The sequence below is a fragment of the Nicotiana sylvestris genome, chromosome 3, assembly GCF_000393655.2.
Source record: "Nicotiana sylvestris chromosome 3, ASM39365v2, whole genome shotgun sequence".
In the NCBI taxonomy this organism is placed as follows: domain Eukaryota; kingdom Viridiplantae; phylum Streptophyta; class Magnoliopsida; order Solanales; family Solanaceae; genus Nicotiana; species Nicotiana sylvestris.
The window spans coordinates 185,455,074-185,466,563 of record NC_091059.1 but is presented as its reverse complement, the minus strand read 5'-3'; the positions used below and the strand labels follow the sequence as shown (position 1 = coordinate 185,466,563).

General features: G+C 35.5%; 1 protein-coding gene across 1 annotated transcript; it reads right to left on the bottom strand.

Moving 5' to 3' along the window:
* Positions 1-860: 860 nt before the first annotated feature.
* On the bottom strand, positions 861-7,684 carry LOC104243065 (protein STRUBBELIG-RECEPTOR FAMILY 6-like). The gene is made up of 16 exons (XM_009798191.2): positions 7,458-7,684; positions 6,593-6,728; positions 6,336-6,407; positions 6,178-6,243; positions 6,029-6,100; positions 5,852-5,923; positions 5,437-5,508; positions 5,287-5,352; positions 5,116-5,175; positions 4,707-5,020; positions 3,541-3,827; positions 2,964-3,229; positions 2,266-2,398; positions 1,563-1,699; positions 1,298-1,454; positions 861-1,187 (listed from the first exon to the last, which is right to left on the bottom strand). The coding sequence occupies exons 1-16, from the start codon at positions 7,555-7,557 to the stop codon at positions 1,041-1,043; spliced, it is 2,157 nt and encodes a 718-aa protein (XP_009796493.1). The 5' UTR covers positions 7,558-7,684; the 3' UTR covers positions 861-1,040.
* Positions 7,685-11,490: the final 3,806 nt, after the last annotated feature.

The window sequence follows — 11,490 nt, the reverse complement described above, 5'->3', positions numbered from 1 at the left end:
AATCTCCTCAAGATCCATCTGAAGATTTGCTCTAGAGAGAAGTAAATCATCCGAAGGAGGGGATTCTTCGGCAAGTCGATCCATTTGCAAGATTTGGTTCAGAATGCACACTTTTCTATTTGCAAGATTTGGTTCAGAAGAGGTTCTAGCGCTTAAACACCTGTATTTTTAAAACTAAAACACTCCACTCCTTTATACAATGAAAATACACTGAGTTACTATTATGTAGGAGGATCAAGTATTTTATTTTAAAATACAAAGGGCGTATACACAATCGAATCATATTATATAAGTGTTTCAATTTGTACTGGCAGCAAACCGAAATATAGAAACACAAGTGGGAGATTGATCGTTGTTGGGAGCTTCAGATCTCGCTCCGCCAATGGGTCAATTTGCTGACAACTGGTCAGTCTCCATCAGGAGGAAGAGGCTCAACCCAATGTTTTCGACTTACATTTGTTGGAGTTCATGTTGATTAGTACACTTTTTATGACTTTTAAGTTGAACACTACTAAACTGGGTATGCTAGTTCAGAGCGGTAAAAGGCCCCAGTGGATTTGTCCTTATTTTTCTTGAGATCTCATAAGGCTGACTACATTATAATTTAATGCAAGTCCGTAAGTGGGGCCATGCAAGGCGTGATCAACTGATTTAGAAGTCTCAAGTTCACATGTTGTTGAGGAAGCAATGGACAATTATTGTTAGATTTTGTCAAGCAGGCTATAGAACAATTAGAAGGTAGAACAAGCTATCAGATCATAGTTTCTAAAGTGATGATGAAAGTATGAAATGATATTATTTCTTTAATCCCGCTATAGAACAATTAGAAGGTAGAAGAAGTTCAAATAGAGGAAAAGAACTGGAAAAAATAAATTATGCACTATGAACAGATTTTAGCATCTCGTATTGGTACAACACACCCCAAGTCTGCAAAACAACAGGATCAGTTGTTTCTCATAAACGCAAAGAATAGAAAAAAAAAGACACCTCCACGTGTGTTAGAATAGGCATCATGCTGAGTATTCAACGTCGCATGGAAACTATGGTTCATAGTCCTGAGCATCTGCTTCACCCCTTGGACTAGCCTGATCAACACCAAATGTCCTCTTGCTCATGTTTGCTCGTTGCACTAGCCTAACTAATGCTTCAACCACTTCTGACATAGGTGGCCTGAACTCGGGCTCAGGCTGCCACGAAAATAAGAGGTACATTGAGATAATGTTGAGTGATTCAGCTAGATTAATGAAAACTAAAAGCAGATCTATGAAGCACACTCGCTTCCAGTTCGAAATATTACCTGGACACAGAGAGCTATTACATCAGCAAAGCGTGATAAAGATTTAACAGGATAGAGCCCCTCGAGTGCTGGATCAACCATCTTAGCCAGGGCATCAATGTCATGCAGCTGAGGTGTTGCCCATCTAACTAGAGATTGTTCAGATCTTGATCTACCGCTGCATTAAAAGAACATAACACATGCTGAAAATTTTGAAAAGCTCTAAATTTTCATCTTGCTTCTTCAAGAAATTTAGATAATATGATGGGGTGCTAAATAACATTACCCATCAAAAGGTTTTCGTCCGGTAAGAAGTTCTAACATAACCACTCCAAAGCTGTACACGTCACTCTTTATGGTAAACTGCCCAGACATAGCAACCTCGGGTGCACCATATCCAGATCCTGTATTATGGTTCAGTGCCTGCAAGAAGAGTTCGATATAAGATTTCAGGAAACTGGTTTTATGATGAAAAATCTATACCAACTGAAAGGATAGAGGCAGGAAATAAGACACCTGCTAAAGACTAGTGGATACTTCTCAGCTTATGAGTCAAATCTTATTTTTAAGATGGTAAAGAGTATTCCTTCTATTTTGATATTCGATAGTTCATTGTAAAGAGTATTCCTTCTATACAAATGTTACCGTGAATAAACTATATTTAAGATCTGAATAGAATTTCTGTTTTCTTTTCTCCAAGGACAGATGAATATTCAAAGAGGATGCAAATACAGGCATATAGGAAGCTATGTTGCAGGGACTCTCCAAAATGCTGTCGTACCCGTCTCAAATCCTCCAAAAATGCACTACTTTTGGAGGATCCGATACGCACCCGACGATGTCTTCGGAGAGTCTGAGCAACATAGTGCATGAGTACCCTTATGCATGTGCATTAGTCAATCAGAATCCACATTCTTACATTAGAAGATATTGCAATATCCAACAAAAAACACCTAGCAAGGAATCCTAAAGCAAGGAGCTCAAGCTACCTGATCCACATCAGCGATAAGACTTGCCAATCCACAGTCTGATAGATGAGGATTGAGTTCTGCATCAAGTAAAATATTTGCAGATTTGATATTCTTGTGAACCACAGACGGTGAACAAACTTCATGCAGATACCTGCAAAGGATGCTTATTTTAGCTAGTCAAGAAACTTGAGAAGAAGACAGAAAGATTAGCATATTCAACATGGTGGCTAAATAATGGCTGGCGACATACATTCTATTTTTTAATGTTCAGATGATGAAGCTTCTTCATGCGCGCCTACTGATGTTTAAGATTTTTTTTTTTGGGGGGTTGATAAATATCATGTTTAAGAAATATGAACTATAGTGGCCTTCATAATAAGGCACCAAGTCTGATGTAAACCCAGGGACAATGGGTTGCTCTGTACATGTTTTCAAATGCAAACTCCCCCTCCCCCTCCCCCCCCCCCCAAAAAAAAAACCAACCAAAAGAAAATAACTACGTTTTAATTAACATTTCATAACATGGTCTTTTCTATTTTATCTCCCCCCTCCACCAAAAAAGAAACTTCATAATTGTCAACTACACATACCAGAAGATCTATAATAGAGACTAACACTTCAACCAAAGACACAAAGGAAAAATGAAACTTAGCTACAAGCTCCATGAACATTATTAAAATGGCATCAGATATTTTTTGTAGATCATGAAAACTCACTCTAATGCTCTTGCTGTGCCCAGTGCAATCTTGACTCGGTTATTCCACGTTAGTGGCTTGCTTTCCTCATCTGACAGATGCAGGAAATCATGGAGAGCACCATTTTTGTGGAATTCATAAACCAGCAGGTGCTGCCCATGCTCTGAACAATATCCGACCAGCTCAGTTACATTTGGATGATGCAGCCCGGATATCTCAGAAACTATATCGAGAAAATCTTCAGGATTCTGGAGTGCAGAAGAGTTGATTTTCTTGACAGCAAGAACCTGTGGCAACTCAAAATTAGAAAGGAACTTATGAAGATGGTTCAGTTACACAGGCATAGATGATAGTATCTTCAAAACAAAAGTTTTGAGCAAACATAACTCTTCAACTAAATAATTTTTTTTTGTTTTGTTATCAAACTGCTCTTCTTTTTTTCAATTCATAGGTATTTTTCTTATCGAACATTTATCTGCCGTTTCAACTGTCTTGCTTCATTACCAGCACAAAATCAATTCATGATATGACATCCATATTCAGTTAAAGACAAACGTTTTCTTTTCATAATTAGTCAGTCATAAGCGAGAAAACATACCTTTCCATCATCGAATTGAGCCCGATAAACACGCCCAAAGGATCCCTCACCAATAAGGTTATCAACACTGAAGCTATCAGTAGCCATCTGTAGGTCCGCAATTGAATATTGTCTAGCATTTATTTTAGCTGTATTGACTTTCTTGGGTGGGACAATTGGTTTTGCTGCTATATCATCTTCATCAAATGACTTGTGACGTTCAATAGGTGGAGGTCTTAGATTTACTACAGCAGGAGCTTCAAATGTTTTCACACTTGGTGCAGAGGACGCTTGATTAGTTTTCATCTCTGCAGCCAAAGAAGGACAATGAACCAAATATCCAGACAGCAAAGGAAACAAACAGCCAAATGCATGACCAGACTCAGATTAATGAGATACGGAAGTGAGATGAGGCTTAAAAGGCATAATTATGAACCCACCAACTGACTGATAAAATTGAGAAACCCAAAGAATTGCAATTTGCAAAGAGATGAATTTGGTTGTTGGCATACAATGGGTTAGAATGGGAAAAATGATTTTTCCAGCTATGCACATGAATATGATTCTTCAATTAGCTGAGAGTTGCATTTGAATCAATAGTTGTTCTATGAAGGTCAACTAGATTTCTGAAGAGTGTTAGTTTCATAGGAAGTCAAACCATCAAGAGGGCTGACTTATAAATCTTGAGAACAAGCATAGGACCAGATCCACTGAAAGAGAACATAAAACTGAAGTTTTCTTTTTATCCCACTGTCAGCTTCAACAGGTAAACGTCAGAATCTAAACATCAGTTCGGATTCTACAATTAAGTTCTTGGAATATTTAGTAACTACAAAGTTTTGTTTCCTCGGAAGACAGGACCTGCCACATCTGTGCAGTTTTACATTTTGATGGTAAAGTTTGTTCCTGTGTTGGTTTTTTTCTCCTATATCAACAGCAGTAGCTGGCTAAATTTTGAACAACTATTAGTAATACACCACTTAAAATCTATGAACACTAAATAGGTAGTGATCAAGCACAATGTTGAGGTTGATTTCCCAAATTCACTACAGAAAGTGTTCTTTTTATGCAGCAGGTACACCTTCTCAAGCAGTTGAAAGAGACTAATGATACTATGATTGATTGTTATGTTTCATGATTAAATAACAATCACAGAGACCATAACAGGGTCTAATAGGAGTGAGTACCTTGTACTTCCTGTGAAGCAAGAGGAGCAAATGGCTGATTATCATGTTTTTCGATGTCCGTCGATGACCGTCTCGATCTCTTCTTGATAACAAAGAATGCTACAATTGCCCCAACAACTAGAATGGATATCACTATGCCTGCAATGGCTCCACCTCCTATCCCTGATTTACCACCACCATCACCACCACTGCCACCACTACCAGAAGGACTATTGTTGCCTCCAGATTTGTGGTGCCGATTAAGCCTGCTTCCAGGGGGTGTGCCAGGTGGAGGAGGGGGTGCAGGTCCTGAGTTCCATGAATTACCATTTGATCTGTTACAAAAGTGATAAAGGCCTGAATAATCCAGAAACTACTTTCGAAATAAATTTGAAGATTAAAACCAATTACTTCAACATTAGATACTTACTTCACGAACCCTTTCAACTGATCAGGTACCCAGCCCGTAAAACGATTGTTTTCGACATTCCTAAAGCATAAAGGAATAAGCATGACTGTCAACTGATGCTTACTGAAACTCTATAAATAAGATAAAACATCAGAGATAATATACAAAAAGAAGCACGGACTCAAAACTCACAGATCGTCAAGAGGAAGATTGGCTAGGACATCAATAGTTCCTGTGAACTGGTTGTTCTGCAAATACCTGCATAATTCAACATGTAAACTTCAATCATTGAAGGACTCAACCAATTGTCTACAAGGATGAAGCATAAAAATACCATCTCACATTTTGTTCATACTAGTCAGTGCCTTGAAGCTTTGAGGAAGATTATCTGTCATTGCATTGAATGAGAAATCCCTGAAGCATAAAGATTAATCAATCAAAAAATATGCAACAAAGAATGATTAGCTAGTCATACTGGGCTTCTAATACTTGGCTTAATAATACATCAAAATGTATTCAGCCACATTACTCAGCTCAATCCGTACAACCACATAACTTTACAGATCAGAACAAAGATCAGATACTATTTTCATGATATTGACTTTCTATCCCTAGGCAACAAATAACTCAGATGGGAAAAAGAGCTTATGTTAATGAGCTAAGAATGGCATGTTTTACCCACGACACCTCATATAAGGCCCCAAAATGGTAATGTTAAAACACTCAAGAAATGGCATGAGAAGAAGATAGGCCTTACAATGTGTTGAGAGAAGACAGAGAGTCGAATGCAACAGTCACTTGTCCTTGAATTTGATTATGACTGACATTTCTACAGCCAGATGCAAATATTGCAGAAAGTCATTGACAAGCTTAACCTCAGATAAAAGCTTACTGCTGGAAATAAATCGCACTCAAATTCAAACATTTTACATACAAGTATCGGAGGGAAGTCATCTGTGAAATTGAATATGGCAGGCCACCATTAAAACCATTGCCAGCAAGATTCCTGCATTACACGGCACGTTTAAGAAAGAGAAGTGGAAAAAACAGTCTGGAATGACGATAATATACTATAAGACATACAATCTTTGCACATTCGGAGGCAGCTGATAAGGTAACTGGTTTCCCAAATTGTTATTGCTTATGTCACTGCAAAATCCACAAGGAATAAACATGTATAAGGATTTGATATAAATCGAAGAGACATCTACGAGAACATTATTGAAGGCCATTTATCTTACAAATTAGTCACAGATGTAAGACTTGCTAGCTGGTAACCCAGTGAACCAGAGAGTTGAAGACCTGATAACTTGCTGAAGGAAAACCAAAAGTAAGTAGCCATCAGAAATCCCCAAGCAAACAATTCCAAGAGGTTGTAAAAACATGATGACGAAGATAAAGAAGGAAAACAGAAACCACTTATCCAAAAAAAAGAAAAGGCAATAAGGATCATGTTACCATAATTAAAAATAAGGCAATAAGGAAGACAGAAACCCACATTTCAGTAACTCTATTATTGCCTGAGCAAGTAATGCCTTTCCAGGACTCTCCACAGGGATCACCACCATTGGCTGTCCATTTTGTTAGCTGACCAGGTGAATTTAGGGCGCCATACATAACTCTCAGAGCAGAAGCTGAAAATCAAAGAGCTACCAGCAAAGTTAGACTGAAATCCATGGCATATTTGTCTGTCAACAGAATTCTTATAATGTTCAAAAGAAATTGTATATTTTGATTAACGAAAGAAAACTGTTGGACAAACTGTTAATGAATGGTGTATCTACAAGACATATGAACAAGCATGGTAGAACGCAGTATGTGCCTTAATCAAGCCATTAAGAAGTGAAACATTTTGTATTATCATGGAACAACAGTCTTTTTAAAGTTTCATTAAGTTCTTGATCAACTTTAACCTCCCTGTTTCGTTGCAGCCCACCACCACTACCCTGTCCCTTCCAAGCAGAAGAAATAAAATCTTCTGGAGTAATGCTTGGGCGAAAAAAGCAAATCAGTCAATCCAGAATGAATGAACGTAATAATGCAAATATTCAACAATATTACAAGTCCACCGACAAGGCCACAATGCATACAATAAGGAAACACAATAAGAATCCAAGAGAGCTTCCTCTAACTGATTTAAGCCTTGATCGACAAGAAACTTTTCAGTTTTACGCATCTAAGTCATTAGACAATATATTCAGGTGAAGAAAGTAACGACTTTGCACGGTTGCTGAGTTCAGTCTTAGCCATTACTTTCCAAATCAATCAGTCTTCATTAATGATGCATCAGCTGACTAAGCATATACACAAACAGATAGAGATAATAAATAAAAATGATTAAAAGCAATGAGAGAATAGCTGACCGTCATTCGGATCTGTGTCGGCAATGGCATAGCTAGGACCATAGAATAGAATGCCGATGAGTAGCGGCAGCGCCACCACCGGCAGTAGCTGTAACCTCATCTTTACGGCGGCGTTTTCTCCTCCTCAGTCACAGTCCTCAAAGAGTCTCTCCACCACCACTACCAAGGCACCCAGTCACACAAAAACCCAAGTTTCAGCTCGGGAACAGAAAGGCTTTGTCAGAACTTTCCTATTTTTATTTCGGCTAATTTCCTTTATAATATTATTAGAAGTAGTTTATAAATAAAGAAGAAAATTGAAAAAGAAATAGGAAAAAAATATAGTGAAAAAAGAGATGAGGTGGTTGGGTGGGGAGAGGTCGTAAGAGAAAGCTGGCAGGCACGATCTGCTAGAAGAATCCAAAGCCACAGAACTCTGCCTTTTCCTATTATTATTATTTTCATTTTAGAATTTAATTGGAATTTATTTCTGTATACAGGTACGGACCTACAGTCTGAGATTGACATACGCGTAGAGTTATATCCCGTTTGGTCAAGCCCCAAAAATTAATTTATTTTAAAAAATATTTTTTTCAAAAGTACTTTTTGTAAAAAACAATTTGTGTTTGGCTAATTAGTTTGAAAATCACTTCTGAGCAACAATTAGTATTTGGTCAAGCTTTAAAAAACTGCTTTTAAGTGTATTTTTCTCAAAAATGTTTCTCAAAAAAGTGTTTTTTTGAAAAGAAACTATTTTTTTCTGTTTCTCATCAAAAGCACTTTTTTCCTTTCAAAAATTTGGCCAAACACCTCAATTTTTTGCCAAAATTGTTTTTGGCCAAAAAGAGCTTGGCCAAACACGCTATTAACCATGTGTTTTTGACTTTCTTCGAATATCAGCTCTTTTGGGTTTAATCTAGCTCTCGAATTAATCGATTTCAATTTAATTGTAATTTAGACTATTAATATTTTCAAAACACTAATCAATTTTGTTTTTAATTTTAACGTGGTTTCTATATTTGGCATTTATTTAAGGAAAAATTTCACATAATAACAACTTCACTCCCTACTTTTTAACTTTATAGCTCATATTTCAATTTACAACCGACTAGCCCACAAATAATAGGCTAATACCCAACATTCAACTCCAATAGATTTTCAAAATTGCTATTTAATTTTTAAAAATGATTGCTCAAGCTTTTAAGTAAATTTTTGAATCAGTAACTGTGACGCAAATATTAGTTCAACAAACCAAATCCATTTGGATGGTGAAATTTAGATTTTTAACAAGCTAAAATATGTGGGTTTAAATTTCGAATTTGATTTTGCGAGAAATTTAGAGTGGATGTTATTTAGACTTGTTAGAAATAGTATAAGGAGGTTGTATATAAAACTTGAAGTCATTTAATGGAGATTTGAACTGGTTTTGAACAAGAATTGTAACTGAAAATTGTGGAAGAAATTCGTCTACAGATGTTTGTATAAAAGTGTATAATAGTGTATAAGATGTGGTTATACACTCATATACACTATTATACAAAAAAACTGACTTCGTCTTCTACCTTGCGTTTTTTCTGAACTTTAACTCAAATATTGCTCAAATCTACTCCAAATCTCTTCAAATTTAAATTTTGAACTCCTTTGATATTTTCAATCAATTGGAACAACACCCAATCCAAACAACTAACAAACTCAAAAAATCCTATTTTCGAAAGCAAAACTTTGAATGGCCTCCAATGGTGGACTTCTACTCTTCAATTTTCTAACATTGCAAACAGGGGGAGAAGCAGAAAATATACGGCCCCTTGAAGCATATGTAGAAGCTATAAGAAGAAGAGAGAGTGAAAGCAATAGTCGTGAGATTTAACTCCATAGCTTTTAGAAGCAATGGTTATAAGAACACAGATTTTGATTTGCTAATGCTTTCAGAATATATACAATATAGGCTAGGTAGGGTAAAACTTAAAAATACGAGTCATTTTTTGTTATGGTGTAAAGTCATGTGTATTTTTTTGTAATTCTTTCAATAAAGACATATGATTGCTTCATAAAGTGGGTAGTTAGGGGTGTACAAAAGAAAATGACAAACCGCACCAACCCGATAATCCGAGTCAAACCGAGAAAAAAATTCGACTATGATTTGGTTTGATTTGGTTTGGTATTGGGAAAAAAACCCGACCATAATTGGTTTGGTTTGGTTTAACTAAAGAAAGTCAAACCGAAACCAAACCAACCCGACATTACATATATAGAAATTTTAGATATATTTAATATATAAATATACTTATTGTGATATAATTTATAAATATTTCTTAAAAAAATTAATAATTTTATCTTTTAAAATATTATTTCAAGGTTGGACTTAGAACTTTTGAATGTTCCAATAAGTTTTAGAGCCATTAATACTAGTAAATTAAATAATGCTAACAAAAGTTCAAACCAAAATCAAATCAATACTAATGCTAACAAAGGACATTCAATTCAATACTACGAACGGGAGTGTGTCGAATATCTAATTTTTGTTTTGCAATATTTTAAATAAAAATGCATAATCTATTTTTATTTTTTCTTTAGCGTTTAGTCATGTAATTAATACTCCCTTATTAGTCTACTTATTTTCGCATGACTTAGTACTTTTAGATTTTGTTTATTTTTATTATGGTTTTTTAATTAGCAATATTTATATTACATAATTTTATTGTTTTTATTGTTGAATATTTTAGGATAAGCCATGACACATCTCATATTTTATATTATTTTCTTGGAAAATACTTTATATTATTGTATCTTACTAGGATTAAAAAAATATTTTGAGCACATGTTATATGTTTTGTTCTACGAAGATTTTACCGGGAAAAAAAAAAACGAAAAAACCTGAATAACCCAAAAACTCGGGAAAACCCCAGATGAAAAATCCAAGTTATATTGGTTTGATTTGGTCTTTAGATTTAATAATCCGACACAATTAGTTTGATTTGGTAATTATAAATCTAAACCAACCCGACTTATATATACCCATATGGACAGCTATAACTTTCCAATAAATATTGGAGTGACCGTCTTTTTGTTTCAAGTATCGGTAGATAAATACTACAATAGATTTTTATAGATAGATACAGTCGCAGTACATAATATGAATTGAAAAAAGAAAAAGGAAAAAAAGAATTAACCTAAATAGATGCTTATTCAACTACTTAAATCAAAAATAGCCGATGAATGTATAATATATATATAATTTATATATTATACATATATAATTGCATATAATTAATATATTGTTTATTATATGACTAGAAAAAATAAACGCTAAATAGGACCGTCTATTTGTGTAAAGATCCGAAAAGAAGAAAAAACAAAAGGGAGCAAGTCACGGGCAATCCGTTAAAGTGGGATTTGTTTGTCCCTCTTGTGAGCTTTCGTCTTTACCAACTAGACATTCATTTTCATGCTCTCGGCCGTTTCCGGTTTGTCGAACCAAATTTTGCGTAAAAATAATGAGGTTTAACCAGTTTTCGAATTGATCATTCAAAAATAGTCAGCGTTTATCAAGTCAATGAAAAATAGCTACTATTTCGCTGCAATAGAAACTGGTCCAGCATAATATACTGGAGTTCGGTGCACATGTATATTAACTCCAGCATATTATGCTGGACCGATATACTTTGCTGACTCCAATATAATATACTGGAGACTGGAGCACCGGTGCTCCAAACTCCAGTATATTATGCTGGACCGGTATACTTGCTGGAACTCCAGTATATTATGCTGGAGTTCTAGCGTACTTACGCAGGAACTCCATCATATTATGCTGGAGTTCCAGCATACTTATCTTGGAACTCCAGTATAATATGTTGGAGTTCAAGTATACTTATGTTGGAAATCCAGCATAATATACTGGAGTTCCAGCAAGTATACCGGTCCAGCATAATATACTGGAGTTTGGAGCACCATAGTTCCAGCAAGTATTTTTCGGGTTTTGAACAGTGTTTTCGCTCAGATTTATCTTTACATGAAAAGTGCCTAAATTTCGATTACTTTTGAAATTGGGCTATTT

What these genes read in the sequence shown, in the direction of transcription:
- LOC104243065 (XM_009798191.2), bottom strand. Translation starts at nt 7,557, where the DNA reads ATGAGGTTACAGCTACTGCCGGTGGTGGCGCTGCCGCTACTCATCGGC. An exon ending in CTTACATCTGTGACTAATTT is followed by an intron (nt 6,244 to 6,335) that starts GTAAGATAAATG and finishes TGGATTTTGCAG; the next exon opens with TGACATAAGCAATAACAATT. An exon ending in CTGACTAGTATGAACAAAAT is followed by an intron (nt 5,353 to 5,436) that starts GTGAGATGGTAT and finishes TGAATTATGCAG; the next exon opens with GTATTTGCAGAACAACCAGT.